This window comes from Bos taurus, chromosome 3 (genome assembly GCF_002263795.3).
Source record: "Bos taurus isolate L1 Dominette 01449 registration number 42190680 breed Hereford chromosome 3, ARS-UCD2.0, whole genome shotgun sequence".
NCBI lineage: Eukaryota > Metazoa > Chordata > Mammalia > Artiodactyla > Bovidae > Bos > Bos taurus.
In genome coordinates this window covers 98,066,547-98,090,239 of record NC_037330.1, presented here as the reverse complement: position 1 = coordinate 98,090,239, position 23,693 = coordinate 98,066,547, and the positions used below count along the sequence as shown (strand labels likewise).

At 40.4% G+C, this 23,693-nt stretch overlaps 1 protein-coding gene and 1 non-coding gene across 2 annotated transcripts; both read right to left on the bottom strand.

Moving 5' to 3' along the window:
• Positions 1-229: 229 nt before the first annotated feature.
• On the bottom strand, positions 230-23,617 carry SKINT1 (selection and upkeep of intraepithelial T cells 1). Its single transcript, NM_001127316.1, has 7 exons — positions 23,537-23,617; positions 13,800-14,147; positions 9,749-10,027; positions 6,947-7,057; positions 4,415-4,522; positions 562-684; positions 230-279 (listed from the first exon to the last, which is right to left on the bottom strand). Exons 1-7 carry the CDS (start codon positions 23,610-23,612, stop codon positions 260-262), a joined length of 1,065 nt encoding a protein of 354 aa, NP_001120788.1. The 5' UTR covers positions 23,613-23,617; the 3' UTR covers positions 230-259.
• TRNAR-ACG (transfer RNA arginine (anticodon ACG)) lies at positions 14,373-14,444 on the bottom strand. The gene has a single exon. It is a non-coding gene; the product is annotated as a tRNA-Arg (tRNA).
• Positions 23,618-23,693: the final 76 nt, after the last annotated feature.

The following is a 23,693-nucleotide window of genomic DNA, read 5'->3' as shown; positions in this document are numbered from 1 at the left end:
AAAAACTGTGTTCTTTTCATTAAGCAACTATCCTTCTCTAGCCTGAGTATAACCTTGTCTCAAAATTACCTTCTTTCTGCCCCCGTCCCCGCCACTTTTGTTTATTAAACAGGGTACTCCCCTCACCTCTTTTTTCTTTATTCCAAATTCTATTTAGTTGAGTTTAGAGTTATCCTGAGTTATCCTGACTTATTCTGAGTTATCCTATTACTATTACAGTTATCCTGAGTTATCCTATTACTATCTTGCTTGGGCAGCTTCAATGAACGTGTAGTTTCACTACATGTACCAAACACATCATGTTAGAAAGGTATAAATTCTGGCAAGAAAATCTCTAAAGTATTATTCTTATATCAAATTCACTGAGAGCTTCGTACACTAACAGATCAAAAGAAAATGCACAGGTCTTTGTTTTCCCCCCAGCTATTAATGCGCAAGGACTGGAAAGGTCACTTTTGTAGAAACCCCAGGAGACTCAAGAAGCTACAGTCAGAGACTATATCTGGAGATCAGTTAGAAGAATGATGCCTTCTGAGTTACCACCCTTCCCATTCCATTTACCTCTGAGTCTAAAGTAAGCAGAGGAAATGATCATGGTGATGAAGACCATCAGAACACACAGGATCACAGTCATATCCTCCAGCCACATGACATCCAACTCGAAATGTGGATCTGAAATGGGGACTGTAGAGAGATGCAAGTGTTAGAAGAGTCACAGCAGGGAAAGGAGGACTGGATTACAGACTAACAATAGTTTCGCTTTTCACATTCCTATTGCTCCATACTTCTGGGCTTGTATGAGGGTGAAGGAAATGTAGGCTGGGTTGTGTAGACGATCCTGGAGATGAGCACATTTGGGCTAAGTGTGGAAGAAGGCTGTGAAGAGGCAGATATTGTTTCTTCCACCCAAGCATCATGACATTTGCTCTGGTTGGCCATTATACCCTTGTCTACTTCACGAGGTGCTGCAGGCCCTCAAGAACTCTAGACCTCTTGAGAAATATGATGAAATAAAATAATCTGGAATGAGCAGAATCTATGAGATGAAAAGGATATTATAATTCTCAAAGGTTATCCTCTTACCTATAGCAGACAGCTTCTGGAAAGTATGTTTTCAGGGTGATTATAAAAGTGGAGAATATTCCCACCTCATAATACTGATTAATATGTCTTGTGATGGAAGCACCATTACCAACAGTTAGGGTATCTGTTTCATTGCTGGTCAGCTATGCCTATACAAAATTACTTTCCTATGTTAACTCTAGTTTGTTTCACTGACATGATTGTTCACTGATTCATTCTGTCTTGTAGAGAAGGACAACCAAGAGAGTAAGGATGGGGAAACAGGAGTCAGGAGTCTTAAATCCATGTCCTTGAAATAATGGTTGAAATAACTGACAATATTCTTCTTGGAGAAGAGAAAACTCAAAAGTCACCAAAATTGTTGCCCTCACAATATATTCCATATGGTCGTAGACTGTACAAATGGAGGGTAAACTGTTTCCCTAATAAATATCTACTTTACCCTATAATTTGATATAAATTCTCAGCCCTTGACTAAATTGGAGGTCCCTTTATAAGGGTGATAGCTTGAATTTTTTTTAAATAGAAAAATTACTCTGGGGGCATGTGCAAAATGATCAGAGAGTGAAGTCAACAAGTCTCTCTCTTGGTCACACATCTCTATTTTTCTCAGATTAACATTAAGGAGAACTTCAAAGCTCTTCTCCTAAGGGGTAGAATAAAATTTAAAATAAAATTGAAAGAAAAGCTTGGAGATAAAATAGCTCTAGGATGCTAAGAGTACCAGAAAATTGTGTGTGTGTGTGTTTAAATCTATGCTGACTTTTTGGTTTTCTTTCCTTCCTACTTGGCTAGGGATGTCCATGCTTCGAAGGAAAGTTAAGGTCATGGTGGGGTGTGAGTGAAGAAAGACATGCCATGAGCTTAGGAGAAAAGGGAAGAAGAATGATGGCAAACACATGTAACCCAATCTTCCCACCAGCTGAGACCCCAGACAGGGAATTGTGACAGAATCCATAGATAATGCTAATAATAATGATAGTAATAATAATATCAAACATTAGTGTGGTTTGCACTATGTGTGAACCCAGACTAAATGACTTCAATATATTGACTAATTTAACCTAAAATAACCTTATGAAATAGGCATTATCATCAATATTTTAAGGATGAAGAAACTACAGTTCAGAGACTTTAAATAAGTCCCTCAAGTTCACACAGTTAGTGGTATAGCCAAGAAAGTCTGACTCTACTCTGGCACTGATTCTTGGGAATAAATAGTATACATCTCTTGCAGGTTTCTCTGTGCATGACCTCCACAGAAAGCAGGAAGAGCAGAATATGTCTGTTGGAGACTCAAATGCTGGCTATTTCTTGAGAAGAAACATTTACCTGCATTTAGAAAGACAATCTGATTTATTGTAAAATATTCAGAACAAGGGACACATGATTTGAACCCCAGTAATAATTTTATTATTTGCTGGGTCAACTGATGTAAGTTGATCAAATTTTACATTCTGCTGTATCTGAAGTTCCAAAGTGCAGATAATAATAAACACTGCATAAAGATGTTAAGAATTAAAATATACAATGTTTGTGGAATTTCCTGAAAATTCATATCTGTTAAATGAATTGACAAGTGCTTTCTGAATAGATAAACATCAAGAAGGAAAATCAGTCCAGAAAGTCACGACAAACAGAAAGTTGCCTAAATAAGGAATGAGGCCGCTAAATGAGATAGTTACAGAGGAACCAATATCCATGGAGGAAAGTCCATTTTAAGTAAGGAGAAGAAAGTTCAGTAGCAATTAGAAAAGAGATTAGTGGATGGGTGTTCCTTGCCTAATTACCAGGAGTTGTGAGCACTGTGGGTGAAGGCCTCTGTGATCAATGACTTAGTTTTAGGTCTTCAAGTTAGAGTAAGCAAAAATAAAATTTTAATTTCCAGATTCACTATTAAGGATTCCAGATCTGCTTTGACAATGACAGTGACCTGCAAACTATTCTTGGGGTTTTCTGTTTTATCCAATGGAAGCCTCATAAATCATTAAGTACCCAGGCAATATTTCCCTGTAATGACCAATTCCTTTTCACAAGACTGCTGACTAAATATCTCTTTCTTTTTAATTTTATTTTTAGTCTTTCCATAGAGGATCAGTACACTACAGTTATTGAAACAGAGGTTTAAGTGCATGGTTGGGGTCCAGGCATTGCCATTACTTAGCTGTGTGAATAGCTATTCAACTTCTTTGTATTCCAGATTTTATCACATATAAAATCTAGTTCACTGAAGAGTAAATGTATTAATATTATAAAATCCATACAGCACATAATAAATATTTAATATGTACTAGCTATTACCATAGTATCTTGCTCCTTTCCTCTAGCACAAATGGAGAGAGTATTTAGTTTGCTAACATGCAAAGCAAGATTCAGGTATGGCTTTTCTTAAAGTGAAATATAAAAGCAGTTTCCAGTCTAGTATTATTTAAGACTATTTGGTCTTTATTGCATAGGAGAAAATTAATAAATAAAATCCTCTGAATAGTTCAGCCCCACTTTGTGCATGGGGACCTCAAAGATAGAGCTGAGGACCCATTTTAAAATATGCTGGGTTCAGCTATCCCCAAACTTTTACAATTGCCCTTTCCACTTCACCTTCAAAGAGAGTCAAAGAGAGCCAAAGGGAAGGATCAGTTTCAGTTGTCCATACAGACCATGAGTAGTAGTAGTGTTAATCTGGCTCTTGGTGACCCCATGGACTGTAGCCTGCCAGGCTCCTCTGTCCATGGAATTCACCAGGGAAGAATACTGGAGTGGGTAGCCATTCCTTTCTCCAGGTGATTTTCCTGACCCAGGGATCAAACCCAGGTTTCCTGCATTGCAGGCAGATTCTTTACCATCTGAGCCACCAGGGAAACCTGAGAGCAAACCATAAACTTAAGCAAAATATCTGTGGACATATAAATCATTTTGAGAAGAAGACTTTTTACTTTGTATCAGTCTCTTAGAATAATCTATAACCCCCAACGTTTAAGATATACTGAATTATTATCTCGTCTAAGCTAAGCTAAAAGTACAGGAAGAATTGGCTGGATTTTTGGCAGAATATAGTTATTTTACTGAAGAAAATATTTTCTTTTGCTAAGGAGAAGAGATATCAGCAGTTTGTATCATTAAACTCACAAAATTCTGGAGGCTGGAATCCAAATCCAGTGACCTGAGGTCCAAAAATTTATTGTTCATGGAATTCAAACATATTTGAGGTACAAGAAGAAATCAAGCTTTCAGATAAACAGCATTGTTACTTTTCTTTGGCTAAGTGTTTTACCAGATACTGAGCACTTGGAGATAATTTTCACAAAGTTTTCATCTTTTTGGTCCCACATACCTCTTTTTCTGTAATGCAAATAGAAAATGAGGGAGACAATCATACTGAATGAAGTCAAGAATATTAGTATGCCCACTAACCAAGGAGGTAGTGCATTGCAGGAGCAACCTGAAAAAAAAAAAAAAAAATACAGGGAGCTCACCATCAGTTATTGGTGTGGAGATACTTCAGATTGGGGGAAATGCACCAGAAAACCAAGATTTATAGTTTAATGCCATCCCTTTGTATATATTTAGAACAGGACTAAGGGTGGAGGGGCAGGAAATATAGGGCTAAGGCTTAGGACTAGCAGATCCCGAGTATCTAAAGGCTTAGGTCTAAAGCTGTTGGTCACTGGGACAAAAGCAGAGCTGTTTCTAGGATGGGAGTGGTTTGGGGCTGAGGCTAAACAGACCCAGAAGAAAGTAACTCATTTTTCTTTTTCTTCCTCTAGCCCATCAATCAGTGTGCTGCATTAGGGAGAGATATAAGCACTAGTCCTTATTATATCTAGATTCAAAATAGGCCAGAGTAGGATAGGTCTGGAGACCTCTGAACTGCCTAAGAGATCATAAGAGCTCTGAAAGTAAGAATCTCATGAAAGGTTGTTAGACAACATACTGCTTAAAATCTTATTTAGCACACATCACTGTGGTGTCATTTGGCTCTCTAGTCTTTCCATGAAAATATTCTATTACATGGGGGGAGGGGGGTGGCTCAGATGGTAAAGTGTCTGCCTGCAGTGAGGGAGACCCAGGTTCGATCCCTGGGTTGGGAAGATCCCCTGGAGAAGGAAATGGCAACCCACTCCAGTACTCTTGCCTGATGAATTCCATGGACAGAGGAGCCTGGTAGGCTATAGTCCATGGGGTCACAAAGAGTCAGACATGGCTGAGAGACTTCACTTTTTCTTTTAACAACACAAGTGGTGTCCATTCCTCCATTGTGGAGTATTATGCATAGTCTAGGGTTTCCCAGATGGCTCGCTGGGTAAAGAACCTGTTTGCCATTGCAGGAGATGTGGGTTTGATCCCTGGATTGGGAAGATCCCCTGGAGGAGGGCAAGGCAACCCACTCCAGTATTATTGCCTGGAGAATCCCATGGACAGATAAGACTGGTGAGCTACAGTCCATAGGGTCACAAAGAGTTGGACATGACTGAAGCAACTTAGCAGACACACATGCACAGTCTAACTTAATGTTTAAAATCTGGGATGCAAAGATTCATGAGCATCATGGTGGCATAGATGGCTCTCATTTTTGTCTCCCCATCAACATCAAAAATGTGGCATCTGTCCATAAAGAGAAGTACCTCTACAAGACATACAACCATACACCAAGGGACCTGGGAAGAGTTCTGCTCACCTGTGTGTCGGGTAACAGGAAGACAGTACCCAGTACAGGCTCTCAAACATAGTGGAGATTGTAAACTGCTTCTGGCTCCTCTTATCTGTGCTCCTAGAGAACATGCAGAACACTGAGCTACTAAAGAGAGAGGCTTTGTGGAAGTCCAGGTTTTCAGCTAGAAAGAGACCTCAGAAGAATGTAGTCTTGAAAGATAGAGCTATACCAGAAAGGATCTGTGAATTTGAAGGTTTAATTCATTAAATTATTTATTTTAATTGGAGGATAATTACAATATTGTGGTGGTTTTTGCCATACATCAGCATGAATGGGCCACAGGTATACATGTGTCCCCCCCATCCTGAACCCCCTTCCCACCTCCCTTCCCACCCTATCCCTCTGGGTTGTCCCAGAGCACTGGCTTTGGGTGCCCAGCTTCATGCATCAAACTTGCCCTGGTCATCTATTTTACATATGATAATGGACATGTTGAATTTGAAGGTTTTAAAACAGTACACCTTCGAGTCATGAACAGCTATTTTTTGTGTGTCTTAAAATTTCCCCCTAAATCCTCCAAGTCCATTTCCCCTGAAGCAGCTTGGTTGAGATGGACAAAACTTTCCCCTTGGGAAAGGTAAGCTACCTGGAGTACCTCTCCCTGTATGCTCTATTTTCCTGATACTGGGTACTATTTAAGTGACTATGCAGCTGTTTCTGCCCTGTGCATTCAGGACTTTATTTCCTGCCCTGATGGAGTCACTGTACTATTTAAGCAGTCAAGTGAGAGATACGTGTAAACTGTGTTAAGTGTTAAATGCTAAATGTTTAAAAGCTCGGGGGAGGAGCCAAGATGGCGGAGGAGTAGGACGGGGAGAACACTTTCTCCCCCACAAATTCATCAAAAGAGCATTTAAACGTCGAGTAAATTCCACAAAACAACTTCTGAATGCCGGTAAATGTTTAAAAGCTCTCCCAGTTTGTTGGGAAAGCTATCACCATAGGAAAAAATAATAATTTGAATTTGATTGAGGTACAAGAAAGCCCAGCCTTTCAGACACACAGCATTGTCAGAAGGTCAAGGAATGGTGAGCATCTAGTAACAACCTAAGAACTCGGAACTTTCTGAGGCACACAGGCTTGGAAATCAGGGGTCATGCAGCTTTAGCTCCCCCTTCCCCTTTACATCTCCCGTCCTTCAAACCCACTTACTTTGCAATCTATGATGTAGAGCAATACTGGATGCCATGGTAAAGGTCAGTGGTAGAGCCAGAATTAAGCCCAGAATCAACTTCCAAACTGTATTCCATAGAAACGGTTTATCTGAAATAGATTCATTCAAACCATTGAGGATCCCACAATGCTGAGATATTGGACCTAAGCTAGTCTGGGGAGGTGGTTATAATTGGGTGAGCAGAAAGCGACCAAGAGTCTGAAGTAGGACTAAGCCAAACGTGATTTAGTTTGAGACTAGAGCAAAGGTGAGTGAAGACTGCTCATTCCAATTCTTCCCATCCATTCTATCTCATGTTCCCCTTGAAGTAGGGCTGGTTTCTTCCCACTAAGCCTCAGACCAACTCAGTTCTTTAGTCCTTTTGTTTAAGCAACCAGTATATGTGTAGTCCTGAGTTCTCCAATGTGTTCCTGGGTCTGGCATTTTTCTTCTTGAATACATTTAAAGATTATGTAAACTTTCCTCCTCTCCTATTCAGATGAACAAACATCTGCTTTTGTTTGCCGATTTGCACATACTGTACATAGATACCTGTCATTTCACTGGGAATCTGATATTTTTCTCCCCAGAGAAATAAACACAAAGTATTCTAAAAGTAGTAAGTTGCTAAACCTGTTGGGGACTTATTCCTATTATAATAATCTTGAATTGGGATTATTCAATTTCAATTCTCTTGAATTGAGATTATCCCTCGCAGTATTTGGCTCCAATATTAATTTCACAGACATATACAAATACTAATACATGTACAGTTACTTAGCAGTTTCCAAGGCACTCATTTTGTTTTATTTCAATCTTTCAAGTATCTATTATTTTTTTGCTTATCAACTGCGTGCCATGAAATATTTGAAGAGGCTGGGGTATATCAAATACAACCAAGATCTCTACCTCTGACAAAAAAAAACATAATAAATAATCTATATAGTAGGTTAAAAGGTGATAATGCTATATAAAAGAGAAAAATTAAAAGAGGGTAAGGTGATAGGAAATCCCAGGAAGAGGGAGTGGTACAAGTTGCGTTTTTTAAAAAATTGGTTTGTCAAAGTGGTCTTTATTTCAAAGGTGAGATGAGTACAGACTTGAAGGAGACAGGTAATTTATTGGAATTATAGCATTCTGGCAAGAGGGAACAACTGGAGCAAAGACCCCAAAGCAGGGGCAGTTCTGTCTTAGTTGGGGAACAGCAAGGAGGCCCGTGTGATTGGACTAGAGGAGGCACGAGGGAACATTAAGGGGTAGGTCAGGTAGAACAGGAGCACGGGTAGTGCAGGGTGTCGTGGGTCATTCCACTCAGAATACAATGGGGAATCATTGCAGGGTTTTAAACAAAGGGTCACATATGTTTCACGTTTTAAATGTGTCCTGATATCCAAAAGAGGAGACTACACTATTGTGAACAGGAGAAGAAGTAGGGAGAACTTTATAGGTGCTATTGCCAGTATTCAGACCATGGACAATAGTGTCTTTGACTTAGATAGCAGCAAAGGTCGTAAGAAGTGGTGAGACTCTGGGTATATTTTATAAGTAAAACTAGTATTATCTCTTGACACATGTGATATCGAATATAAGAGAAAAATGGGAGTCAAGGATGACTTCAAGGATTTTTTTCTAAGAAACTAAAAATATGAAGTGTGACTGGGAAGGCAATAAATCACACAAGTTAACAGGTAATTAAGAGTTTAATTATAGATCTGTTTCATTCATAATACATACTAGATGTCAGTATTGAGATTTTGAGTTTAAAGATGAAATTAGGGTTTGGGAGAGAGGTCTGGATAAACGATATCATTTGAGGAATTATTATGATTTTGTGTTAAACTATGAGATGGAATTAAGTCACATTAGAGAAAAGTGAAAGTCGCTCAGTCATGTCTGACTCTTAGCGACCCCATGGTCTATACAGTCCATGGAATTCTCCAGGGCAGAATACTGGAGTGGGTAGCCTTTCCTTTCTCCAGGGGATCTTCCCAACCCAGGGATTGGACCCAGGTCTCCCACATTGCAGGTGGATTATTTACCAGCTGAGCCACAAAGGAAGCCCAAGAATATTGGAGAGGGTAGCCTATCCCTTCTCCAGCAGATCTTCCTGACCCGGGAATTGAATTGGTGTCTCCTGTATTTCGGGAGAAGGCAATGGCACCCCACTCCAGTACTCTTGCCTGGACAATCCCATGGATGGAGGAGCCTGGGGGGCTGCAGTCCATGGGGTCGCTAAGAGTCAGACATGACTGAGCGATTTCACTTTCACTTTTCACTTTCATGCATTGGAGAAGGACATGGCAACCCACTCCAGTATTCTTGCCTGGAGAATCCCAGGGATGGCAGAGCCTGGTGGGCTGCCATCTATGGGGTCACACAGAGTCAGACACAACTGAAGTGACTTAGCAGCAGCAGCAGCTCCTGTATTGCAGGCGGGTTCTTTACCAACTGAGCTATCAGGGAAGTCCACAGAAGAGGGGGAAAAAAGAAGACTCAAAGACTATGCCTTGGGAAACTTGTATTATCAAGAAGTCAGAGTGAAAAAGATGAAGTAGCAGAAGAGAATAAGGAAGAAAACAAGCAGGTAGGTGAACAAAGCCAAGAGAATCAGATCAGATCAGATCAGATCAGTCGCTCAGTCGTGTCCGACTCTTTGCGACCCCATGAATCGCAGCACACCAGGCCTCCCTGTCCATATAGTATCCTAAAAACCAAGTGAAGAGAGTATATTTATTTTTCTCTTCAGTTAATAAATTTGATGACAATGGCCATCATTTGGAGAACAAACACACAGATCTCACTTGATAATACAATGCTTATCTTCTCCTCTTGACCAGTTACAGGGTTTCGAAGGTAGCAGGTGACATTTCCATGGGTGCTCTGTATTAGAAGGGTCATCTTCATGTTGAACAATTTGTCTGTATCTTGTGAATGGGATTTTGAGGAAGGTGGGATGATCTCTTCTCTGCTGTCTCTCCATTCCATTTGAGGCTGTGGAAACCAACCTCCTGAATTACACTCCACTAAAAGACCTTTGGTATTAGGAGGATGCACCAGAATCTGTGTTTCTAGGCTTGTAGCTGTTGGAAAGAAAAGGGAAAACAAGATTCAGGTGGTGGGTTGGGGAAATATGAGAGTAGGAAAAGCCCCTTTCCACTGTAAATCTTTTTGTTTTTTGTTTTTATTTTATTTTTAAACTTTACATAATTGTATTAGTTTTGCCAAATATCAAAATGAATCCGCCACAGGTATACATGTGTTCCCCATCCCGAACCCTCCTCCCTCCTCCCTCCCCATACCATCCCTCTGGGCCGTCCTAGTGCACCAGCCCCAAGCATCCAGCATCGTGCATCCACTGTAAATCTTATGCCTGTAGGTATACTGACAGCTAAGCACTGTAAGGTTCTGATTGTTCCTACGAGCTAATCAAAAGGGAAACAGGCTAAGCCAGACTGAAGTGTTGTGGTATACAAACTTAACACCCCAGTCCTAAAAAATCAGGACAGTGCATTTGTTTGATCTATTCATTTAGACAGTCAAAAATATTTATTGATTATTTTCTAAACCTAGGAGATTGAGTTAGGTCATGGATGAACAAAAACAATCAAGATCTCAGTCCTCATAGAATTTATAGTGTAACATTTTTCTTATATTTTCACCATTAATCTCATCAGTTCAGTTCAGCCGCTCAGTCATGTCCAACTCTTTGCAACCCCATGAATCACAGCACGCCAGGCCTCCCTGTCCATCATCAACTCCCGGAGTCTACCCAAACCCATGTCCATCAAGTCGGTGATGCCATCCAGCCATCTCATCCTCTGTCGTCCCCTTCTCCTCCTGCCCCCGATCCTTCCCAGCATTAGGGTCTTTTCCAGTGAGTCAACTCTTCCCATGAGGTTACTATAATGTATTATTAAATAGTAAATAGTATAAAGTCTAGTTTGCAGCTTTAATTGAAACTTTAATTTATGTGCTCTTTGGCTAACCCAATATTATCAAAACAAATTCTTATGTATCTGTTTAGAGAAAATAAACAAGTTTTTGAAAAAATTTCAGTATGTTGCTGGGGATGTCAGACTTGCCTAAACTGTGAACAAAGAATGAGCAGAGGTTTAAAAAATTACTCCATTTTACTTTACATTAAAGTTACTTTAAATTAATGTCTGTTAAAATTTCTGCAGTGATGGAAGTATTCCATATATCTGTGGTCCAATCTGTAGTGTTTGCTACATGAGACTTTAGCACCTAAAATGTAATCAATGAGATTAAAGAACTAAATTTTCAATTTTAATTTTTACTTTTAATTTTATTAAATAAAAATTGAAGTAGCCACATGTGGCTAGTGGCTATCACATTGGATAGGTTAGTTCTAGGCAATACAGATGAGTGTCACAATAGCCAATGAAAATGTTATGTGTGAATGGGCCTTGGACCCTACCCTTATGCCCTCACATTTGGGAACCCCTTCAATTAACTTTGAGTCTTCCATTTCCCCACCATTTCTGTGCTATTCAGAAAACTTGAAGACTGAGGTAATTTTGGAGGACATGGAAGATTCTGGATAAGGCTTTTTGAACTAGATTTAGAACGAGTTCAGTTCAGTTCAGTTGCTTAGTCGTGTCTGACTCTTGGTGACCCCATGGATCATGGTACACCAGGCCCCCCTGTCCATCACCAACTCCCGGAGTCTACTGAAACTCATCTCCATTGAGTTGGTGATGTCGTCCAACCATCTCATACTCTGTTGTCCCCTTCTCCTGCCTTCAATCTTTCCCAGCATTAGGGTCTTATTTTCAAATGAGTCAGTTCTTCACATCAGGTGGCCAAAGTGTTGGAGTTTCAGCTTCAGTATTAGTCCTTCCAATGAACACTCAGGACTGATTTCCTTTAGGATGGACTGGCTGGATCTCCTTGCAGTCCAAGGGACTCTCAAGAGTCTTCTCCAACACCATAGTTCAAAAGCATCAATTCTTCTGTGATCAGCTTTCTTTATGGTCCAACTCTCACATCCATACATGACCACTGGAAAAACCATAGCCTTGACTAGATGGACCTTTGTTGGCAAAGTAATGTCTCTGCTTTTGGTTGGTCATAACTTTCCTTCCAAGGAGTAAGTGTCTTCTAATTTCATGGCTGCAGTCACCATCTGCAGTGATTTTGGAGCCCCCCAAAATAAAGTCAGCCACTGTTTCCCCATCTGTTTGCCATGAAGTTATGGGACCACATGCCATGATCTTCGTTTTCTGAATGTTGAGCTTTAAGCCAACTTTTTCACTCTCCTCTTTCACTTTCATCAAGAGGCTTTTGAGTTCCTCTTCACTTTCTGCCATAAGGGTGGTGTCATCTACATATCTCAGGTTACTGATATTTCTCCTGGCAATCTTGATTCCAGCTTGTGCTTCATCCAGCCCAGCGTTTCTCATGATGTACTCTGCATATAAGTTAAATAAGCAGGGTGACAATATATAGCCCTGATGTACTCCTTTTCCTATCTGGAACCAGTCTGTTGTTTCATGTCCAGTTCTAACTGTTGCTTCCTGACCTGCATATAGATTTCTCAAGAGGCAGGTCAGGTGGTCTGGTATTCCCATCTCTTTCAGAATTTTCCACAATTTATATTGACTCACACAGTCAAAGGCTTTCGCATAGTCAATAAAGCAGAAATAGATGCTTTTCTGAACTCTCTTGGATCGATGATCCAGCGGATATTGGCAACTTGATCTCTGGTTTTTCTGCCTTTTCTAAAACCAGCTTGAACATCTGGAAGTTCATGGTTCACGTATTGCCGAAGCCTGGCTTGGAGGATTTTGAGCATTACTTTACTAGCGTGTGAGATGAGTGCAATTGTGTGGTAGTTTGAGCATTCTTTGGCATTGCCTTCCTTTGGGATTGGAATGAAAACTGACCTTTTCCAGTCCTGTGGCCACTGCTGAGTTTTCCAAATTTGCTGGCATATTGACTGCAGCACTTTCACAGCATCATCTTTTAGAATTTGAAATAGCTCAACTGGAATTCCATCACCTCCACTAGCTTTGTTCATACTGATGCTTCCTAAGGCCCACTTAACTTCACATTCCAGGATGTCTGGCTCTAGGTGAGTGATCACACCATTGTGATTATCTGGGTCATGAAGATCTTTTTTGTACAGTTCTTCTGTGTATTCTTGTCACTTCTTCTTAATATCTTCTGCTTTTGTTAGGTCCATACCATTTCTGTCCTTTATTGAGCCCATCTTTGCATGAAATGTTCCCTTGGTATCTCTATTTTCCTTGAAGAGATCTCTAGTCTTTCCCATTCTGTTGTTTTCCTCTATTTCTTTGCATTGATCGCTGAGGAAGGCTTTCTTATCTCTCCTTGGTATTCTTTGGAACTCTGCATTCAGATGGGTATATCTTTCCTTTTTGCCTTTCCTTTTCCTTAGTTTGATTTAGAACTAAGTAGTCAGTAAATTGAGTCAAGGAGAAATGGGAATAAGAATGATTATTAAAAAGACAATTGTAAAGATTTAGGTCACTTCTAGAGTCAGGTTTTACTAAAGTGTTGCCAGGAAATAATTGAAAAAAATAGTAATAAATCCTGAATGGATTCTGTTGACACTTTACAGATCTAACAGTGCATATGGATGTGGGAAAACAGACAGTTCTTGCTGATAAAGGTAATGTGTGCAGAGATAAAATTTGCATTCTTAATTCTCCACTTTTCCCCATTTAAAGACTAAATATATGAATCTGAACTTGCTAACTAAACCCTGACTATGAAATGGTCAGAAATATTGAGAATATTCTTAATACTCAGCCTCAGATGGACTGAGAATCATGGATGCATAGAAGTCTCAGAGGGATCCATCCTTACCTGTGACCTTTACCTCTGTGATGGCCTCCTCATAGAAATCACCATCTTTGAAGAAACAGTGGTACGTCCCGTCATCATCAGCATTCACACTAAAGATTCTGAGGGTCACCTTACCCTCTCCAATAGCGTCTGTGAGGAGCTCTGTCCGCTCCACATAATTAGAGATGGTTTCTCCATACAAGTCTTTACCATCCTTGTACAGGTGAACAGGTCTTTTGTAGTGGTTCCGGAACCAGCGTATCTCCATGTGTTCTGCAGTCTGTGGTGGGGACAGCTGGCAACTGAGCTCAACTTTTCCACCCAGTGGAGCCAAGATTGGCCCCTCTATACCATTCACTGTGAACTGCTCTGGGAAGGGAGACAGTAACCACAGGGTGAGAGTATGAGCCAGGGCACAGCATTTACTTGGTTCATATATGTACCTCCTGAGTTCCTAGCTTTCTAGGTATCAATGGGCTTTTAGTGTCCCACTCTTTGCAACCCCATGGACTGTAGCTTACAACGCTCCTCCGTCCGTGGGATTATCCAGGCAGGAGTACTGGAGTGGGTTGCCATTTCCTTCTCCAGAGGATCTTCCCAACCCAGGGATCGAACCTGGGTCTCCTGCATCGTAGGCAGATGCTTTACCATCTGAGCCACCAGGGAAGTCCACAAATACCACCTATACGACTGCCTTAATTTTTTAGTGTCTTTCTAGATACTCCCAAATTTTCCCTTTGAATAAGATCGAGACATACATTTCAAGGAAATAGAAAAGCAGAGACCAGCTAAAAGTCCACCAGGCTAGGTACGTAATAATGGTACAGTATTGAGAAGAGTTCCCTGTGCTATACAACAGGTCCTTACTATTTATCTATTTCATACACGTGGTGGTGGTTTAGTCACTAGTCATGTCAGACCCTTGTGACTCCATGAACTGTAGCCTCTGTCCATGGGATTTCTGAAGCAAGAATACTGGAATAGGTTGCCATTTCCTTCTGTAGGGGATCTTTCTGACCCAGAAATCGAACCTGAGTCTCCTGAATTGCAGGTGGATTCTTTACCACCCGAACCAGCAGAGAAGCCCCTATTTCATATATAGTAGTGTGTATACGTCAATCCCAATCTTCCAGTTTATCCTGCACATCCTTTCCTCCCTGGTAACCACAAGCTTGTTTTCTATATCTGTGACTGTTTTGTAAATAAGTTTTAGATTAAAAAATAAGTTTTACCATTTTTTAGAGTCCACATATAAGCAATATCATTTGATATTTGTCTTTATGTCTGACTTACTTCACTCAGGGCCACATTCTGCAGGTCCATTTATGTTGCTGCAAATGGCATCATTTCAACTTTTATGGCTGAGTAATAGTCCCTTGTATATAAGTACCATATCTTCTTTATCCATTCATCAATAGCTACTTAGTTTGTTTCCATGTCTTGACTATTGTAAATAGTGCTGCAATGAATATTGGGTGAATGTATCTTTTTGAATTATGGTTTCTCTGGATATATATCCAGGTGTGGGATTGCCGGAACATATGTTAGTTCTATCCCATCAGGAAGCTTCCATAAGCCTCTTATCCTTCTCTGTCAGAGGGCAAACAGACTGAAAACCACAGTCACAGAAAACTAACCAATATGATCACACGGACCACAGCCTTGTCTAACTCAATGAAAGTATGCATGCCATGTAGGGCCACCCAAGACAGACAGGTCATGGTGGAGAGTTCTGACAAAATGTGGTCCATTGGAGAAGGGAATGGCAAACCACTTCATTATTCTTGCCTTGAGAACCCTATGAACAGTATGAAAAGGCAAAAAGATAGGACACTGAAAGATGAACTCCCTATCTTTAGGTCAGTAGGTGCCCAATATGCTACTGGAGGTCAGTGGAGAAATAACTCCAGAAAGAATGAAGAGACAGAGCCAAAGCAAAAACAAAACTCAGTTGTGGATGTGACTGGTGATAGAAGCAAAGTCCTATGCTATAAAGAGCAATATTGTATAGGAACCTGGAATGTTAGGTCCATGAATCAAGGCAAATTAAACGTGGTCAAACAGGAGATGGCAAGAGTGAACATCGACATTTTAGGAATCAGTGAACTAAAATGGACTGGAATGGGTGAATTTAACTCAGATGACCATTATACCTACTACTGTGGGCAAGAATTCCTTAGAAGAAATGGAGTAGCCATAATAGTCAACAAAAGAGTCTGAAATACAGTACTTGGATGCAATCTCAAAAACGACAGAATGATCTCTGTTCATTTCCAAGGAAAACCATTCAATATCACAGTAATCCGTCTATGCCTCACCCAGTAATGCTGAAGAAGCTGAAGTTGAACGGTTCTATGAAAACCTACAAGACCTTCTAGAACTAACACGCAAAAAGATATCCTTTTCATTATAGAGGACTGGAATGCAAAATCAGGAAGTCAAGAAGCACCTGGAGTAATAGGCAAATTTAGCCTTGGAGTACACAATGAAGTAGGGCAAAGGCTAACAGAGTTTTGCCAAGAGAACGCACAAGGCATAGCAAACACCCTTTTCCAACAACACAAGAGAAGACTCTACACAGGGACATCACCAGACGGTCAATACCAAAATCAGATTGATCATATTCTTTGCAGGCAAAGAAGGAGAAGCTTTATACAGTCAGCAAAAACAAGGCCAGGAGCTAACTGTGGCTCAGATCATGAACTCCTCAATGCCAAATTCAGACTTAAATTGAAGAAAGTAGGGAAAACCACCAAAAAATTCAGGTATGACCTAAATCAAATACCTTATGATTACACAGTGTAAGTGAGAAACAGATTCAAGGGACTAGATCTGAAAGACAGAGTGCCTGATGAACTATGGATGGAGGTTCATGACATTGTACAGGAGACAGGGATCAAGCCCAATACCAACAAAAAGAAATGCAAAAAAGCAAAATGGCTGTCTGAGGAGGCCTTACAAATAGCTGTGAAAAGAAGAGGAGCAAAAAGCAAGGGAGGAAAGGAAAGATATACCCATCTGAATGCAGAGTTCCAAAGAATAGCAAGGAGAGATAAGAAAGCCTTCCTCAGTGATCAGTGCAAAGAAATAGAGGAAAGCAACAAAATGGGAAAGACTAGAAATCTCTTCAAGAAAATTAGAGATACCAACGGAACATTTCATGCAAAGATGGGTTCAATAAAGGACAGAAATGGTATGGCCCTAACAGAAGAAGAAGATATTAAGAAGAAGTGGCAAGAATACACAGAAGAACTGTACAAAAAAGATGTCCAAAGCCCAGATAATCACGATGGTATGATCACTCACCTAGAGCTAGACATCTGGAACGTGAAGTCAAGTGGGCTTTAGGAAGAATCACTACGAACAAAGCTAGTGGAGGTGATGGAATTCCAATTCAGTTCAGTTCAGTTCAGTTCAGTCTCTCAGTTATGTCCGACTCTTTGTAACCCCATGAACTGCAGTACGCCAGGCCTCCCTGTCCATCACCAACTCCCAGAGTTTACTCAAACTCATGTCTGTTGAGTCAGTGATACCATCCAACCATCTCATCCTCTGTCATCCTCTTCTCCTCCTGCCCTCAATCTTTCCCAGCATGAAGGTCTTTTCAAATGAGTCAGCTCGTCACATCAGGTGGCCAAAGTACTGGAGTTTCAGCTTCAACATCAGTCCTTCCAATGAACACCCAGGACTGATCTCCTTTAGGATGGACTGGTTGCATCCAGTCCAAGAGACTCTCAAGAGTCTCCTCAAACACCACAGTTCAAAAGCATCAATTCTTTGGCGCTCAGCTTTCTTTATAGTCCAATTCTCATATCTATACATAACTACTGGAAAAACCATAGCCTTGACTAGATGGAAAAAGCAAGAGAGTTCCAGAAAAACATCTATTTCTGCTTTATTGACTATGCCAAAGCCTTTGACTGTGTGGATCACATAAACTGTGGAAAATTCTGAAAGAGATGGGAATACCAGACCACCTGATCTGCCACTTGAGAAATTTGTATGCAGGTCAGGAAGCAATAGTTAGAACTGGACATGGAACAACAGACTGGTTCCAAATGGGAAAGGAGTACATCAAAGCTGTATATTGTCACCCTGCTTATTTAACTTATATGCAGAGTACATCATGAGAAATGCTGGGCTGGAAGAAGCACAAGCTGGAATCAAGATTGCCAGGAGAAATATCAATAACCTCAGATATGCAGATGACACCACCCTTATGGCAGAAAGTGAAGAGGAACTCAAAAGCCTCTTGATGAAAGTGAAAGAGGAGAGTGAAAAAGTTGGCTTAAAGCTCAACATTCAGAAAATGAAGATCATGGCATCCGGTCCCATCACTTCATGGGAAATAGATGGGAAAGCAGTGGAAACAGTGTCAGACTTTATTTTTTGGGGCTCCAAAATCACTGCAGATGGTGATTGCAGCCAGGAAATTAAAAGACGCTTACTCCTTGGAAGGAAAGTTATGACCAACCTAGATAGCATATTGAAAAGCAGAGACATTATTTTGCCAACAAAGGTCCGTCTAGTCAGGCTATGGTTTTTCCAGTGGTCATGTATGGATGTGAGAGTTGGACTGTGAAGAAGGCTGAGAGCCGAAGAATTGATGCTTTTGAACTGTGGTGTTGGAGAAGACTCTTGAGAGTCCCTTGGACTGCAAGGAGATCCAACCAGTCCATTCTGAAGGAGATCAGCCCTGGGATTTCTTTGGAAGGAATGATGCTAAAGCTGAAAGTCCAGTACTTCGGCCACCTCATGTGAAGAGTTGACTTATTGGAAAAGACTCTGATGCTGGGAGGGATTGAGGGAAGGAGGAGAAGGGGATGACAGAGGATGAGATGGCTGGATGGCATCACTGACTCGATGGACGTGAGTCTGCATGAACTCCGGGAGTTGGTGATGGACAGGGAAGCCTGGCGTGCTGCGATTCATGGGGTCGCAAAGAGTCGGACACGACTGAGCCCCTGAACTGAACTGAACTGAACTGACTAGACGGACCTTTGTTGACAAAGTAATGTCTCTGCTTTTTAATATGCTGTCTAGGTTGGTCATAACTTCCCTTCAAAGGAGTTATTTCAAATCCTAAAGATGATGCTGTGAAAGTGCTGCACTCAATATGCCAGCAAATTTGGAAAACTCAGCAGTGGCCACAGGACTGGAAAAGGTCCATTTTCATTCCAATCCCAAAGAAAGACAATGCCAAAGAATGCTCAAACTACCACACAACTGCACTCATCTCACACGTTACCAAAGTAATGCTCCAAATTCTCCAAGCCAGGCTTCAACAGTACATGAACTGTGAACTTCCAGATGTTCAAGCTGGATTTAGAAAAGGCAGAAAAACCAGAGATCAAATTGCCAACATCCATAAGATCATTGAAAAAGCAAGAGAATTCCAGAAAAATATCTATTTCTGTTTTATTGACTATGCCAAACCCTTGACTGTGTGGATCACCACAAACTGTGGGAAATTCTGAAAGAGATAGGAATACCAGACTACCTGACCTGCCTCTTGAGAACTCTATATACAGGTCAGGAACCAACAGTTAGAACCAGACATGGAACAACAGACTGTTTCCAAATAAGGAAAGGAGTACATCAAGGCTGTATATTGTCACCCTGCTTATTTAACTTGCATGCAGAGCACATCATGAGAAACGCTGGGCTAGATGAAGCACAAGCTGGAATCAAGATTGCCAGGAGAAATCAGTAACCTGAGATATGCAGATGACACCACCCTTATGACTGAATGTGAATACAAACTAAAGAGCCTCTAGATGAAGGTCAAAGAGGAGAGTGAAAAAGTTGGCTTAAAGCTCAACATTCAGAAAACTAAGATCATGGCATCTGGTCCCATCACTTCATGCCAAATAGATGGGGAAACAGTAGAAACAGTGACAGGCTTTATTTCTTTGGACTCCAAAATCACTGCAGATGGTGACTGCAGCCATGTAATTAAAAGATGCTTACTCCTTGGAAGGAAAGTTACGACCAACCTAGAGAGTATATTAAAAAGCAGAGACATTACTTTGCCACCAAAGGTCTGTCTAGTCAAAGCTATGGTTTTTCCAGTAGTCATGTGTGGATGTGAGAATTGGACTATAAAGAGAGCTGAGAGCCAAAGAATTGATGTTTTTGAATTGTGGTTTTTGAGAAAACTCCTGAGAGTCCCTTGGACTGCAAGGAGCTCCATCCAGTCCATCCTAAAGGAAATCGGTCCCGAATATTCCTTGGAAGGACTGATGCTGAAGGTGAAACTCCAACACTTTGGCCACCTGATGTGAAGAACTGACTCATTTGAAAAGACCCTGATACTGGGAAAGACTGAAGGCGGGACGAGAAGGGGATAACAGAGGATGAGATGGTTGGACGGCATCATTGACTCAATGGACATGAGCTAGAGTAAACTCTGGGAGTTGGTGATAGACAGTGAGCCCTGGCATGCTGCAGTCCATGGAGTTGCAAAGAGTCGGACACAACTGAGAACTGAACTGAACTGAAACAAACATATGAAAAGAAGCTTAATATCATGTGTCATTAGTAACTATAAATTAAAGCAATCAGATACTACCAAAAACCTATTAAAATGGCTGAAATTCAAACACTGACAACATCAAATGCTGACAAAGATGTGGAGCAAAAGAAACTCTCATTGTTGGTAGGAATGCAAAATGTTATAGCCACTTAACAGAAGAGTTTGGCAATTCCTTACAAAGCTCAATATGTAATCACTATATGTTCTAGCTCTCCGCCTTCTAGATATGCAACCCAAATGGGGTTGCATCCACACAAAACTACATCCACACAAAAACTCACATCAATGCTCCTAGCATTTTTATTCATAATTGCCCTCAAATTAGAAGCAAACAATATAACCTTCAATAAGTGAATGAATAAACAAACTCTGGTACATCCAGACAGTGTAATATTATTCAGTGGTAAAAGAACTGAGCCGTCAAATCATGAAGATGCATGGAGGAAACGTAAATGCTTACTGCTAAGTAAGGGGGTCATTATGAAAGGCTATGTATGTACTGTATGATCCCAAGTACATGACATTCTGGAAAAAGGCAAAACTAGGGGAAGAGTGAAAACAGCAGTGGTTACTAGGACTTCAGCAGGAGGGAGTGATGAACACAAGGAACATAGGATATTTTTAATACGGGGTAAAATGGTTCTGTTTGATACTGTAATGGTAGACACATGGCATTATGCATGTATTAATATAGCACATTTGAGGATTTAAGAGCTGAGCAACGAAAAAGGTATGACCGCAAGGTGGCAGTAGCACCTGTATTTGAGAAGCAGTTTGACAGAGGCATTGGTGACAGTCCCCACAGTATGAGAGACCATTTAGAGGCACAGGGAGCACCATGCAAAAGGGGAGAAGGGCAAGGGAGCTCAAAGGGGAGAGACAAGTCAGGGAGAAGTTTTATGTGTCTAGCAGTGTCACCCCACAGTACAGTGAAGAGTCAGGGCTCTGCAGGACAATAGTGGCTTGGGGTCTCTCTAGCTACAGGGCTTATCTTACCTATGGCTAGCAGATGTTGGGTGCAATTCCAAGGGACATGGAAAGCATAAAGGCATTACATAGTTAAAAGTATGCTCATTTTTTAATATATTTAAAACAATTGGATATGTAAAAATTTGAGTTTGACAATGGCAAGCTTTTGAGTGAGAGGGTCTCAGCCTTACAGAAGTAAGCAGTGTAGGGTCAGTATGCAGAGGCCACTTGCATTCATTTATGTAATAATTTGTTAACACCCAGGGAATTTTATAACACCAAGTACAAACCCTAATGTGAACCTGATTTAATAATATTAATAATTATCAATATTGGTTCATCAATTTCAGTAAATGTATTGATACTGTACTATAGATGTTCGTAGTATGGGAAACTTTGGAAGGGCAGGGAGAAGAAGGGAGAATGGGGTTTTATGGAAATGCTATGTAATTTCTTTTCAACAAATATTTATTTATTTGGCTGTGCCAAGTCTTAGTTGCAGCATATGGGTTCTAGTTCCCTGACCAGGGATCAAAGCTGGGTCTCCTTCATTGGGAGCATGGAGTTCTAGCCCCTGCACCACCAGGAAAATCCCTCTGTGTGGTTCCTACACAATTTTTCTGTAAAGATAAAACTGCTTTAGAAAATAAAGTAGTAAAATTTAAAAAGTCAATGAGGATAAAAAGTAGGACAAGATAAAGGGGGATTTTGGAAACATCATAATTTACAAAATAAAATAAAAATCCAAAGCAAAAAAGCTCTCTGCATATTCAAAATATAATTAATAAATCAATAGACAATTATAAACTGGTAAGAAATAAGTGGGATAGGTACAACAGATAAAAAATTCCCAATATTTAAGAGTTCTTAAACAGCAATGAAGGAAAACCAACAGTACAAAGCAGATGTGGAGTAAAGACCTATGCAGGCAGTTCAGAGAAAATGAAACAATTTTTGTCTGAAAGATATTAAGTCTCACTTATTAACAAAAAGGTAAAATGCAATCACTATGAGAATTTATTTTTCATCTGTAAGTTTGGAAAAGATAAACAGCTCTGGTACCTGTAATATCTGAAATAGTGATATTACCTGTTGGTGGAAATGTAGACTAGTAACGATTTCAGAATGACATATTCAATACCATAATAAAAAAACACATAACCTTTGACAAGCAGGTCTATTCATTGGAATATTTGCTACCTTTGTACTCACAGGTATGCTCAAAAACATATGTATAAAGACATTGGTAGCAGCGCTATTTTATTAGCCAAAGGCTGGATCCCACCTAAATGTGCATCACTTAGATTTCTGTCATTTAATAAGCAGCTTTTTGCTAGAAATGTTTAAATCTTATGCTCCATTTGATGTCTCAGGCTTTCTATTTTTGTTGTTCAGTCACCCAGTTGTGTCCAGCTCTTTGTGATTCCACTGACTGCAGTGGGCAGGCCTCCCTGTCCCTCACCATCTCCCAGAGTTTGCCCAAGTTCATGCTCATTGCATTGGTGATGCCGCCCAGCCATCTCATCCTCTGACACCCTCTTCTCCTTCTGCCCTCAATCTTTTCCAGCATCAGAGACTTTTTCAGTGTGTCATCTGTTCGCATCAGATGACCAAAATTCTGGAGCTTCAGCTTCAGAGTCAGTCCTTCCAGTGAATATTCAGGGCTGATTTCCCTTATGACTGGCTGGTTTGATCTCCTTGATGTCCAAGGGACTTTCAGGAGTCTTCTCAGCACCACAGTTCAAAGGCATCAATTCTTTGGTATTGTGCCAAAGAATAGACAGAATTTTTATTACCTATCTCTAAATGTACTATTATTTCTGCTTTGCATAGATCCCTTTACAAATGTGGATTTTCATCACCTGTCAAGTTTCCACCAGCCTATCCCATCCTTTTTTTTACTAATAATTCACATGGATTCCAGTATGGATCTGTGACCTAGACCACTTCCTCAAGGTATAAATAGTACTTAAATCTGTCTCCTAAATATGAATATTGGTTCTCAAGGGCAAGTATTAGGTCTTTATTTGCCTCTTCTCCATGGAACCTAACAAAAACCTGGGTACATGATAAAGAAGACTTGCTGATTAGAAATATTTTGTTTTTCTAACCATAAACTGGATCTTATAGTACACATCATCATAACATAACTACATATTAAATCTAGAAACAATGGTCCCTTTTGTTTGGTTCTTGTTTTCCCTAACCTACTTGATACTGGTGTGGCTCAGAAAAGTAGGAGAAAACTTCATACCTGAACTTGGCGTTATCATCTGCAGGAGGAGCGTGGCAACAAAGTATCTAGAGAAAGATTGTCCTGTCATTTCCATTACACCTGATAAGAAATGAGGCCCATTTAGAGACAGTGTTAACAGAAGCAAGAAGTTGCAGAAATCACATATCTCCACATC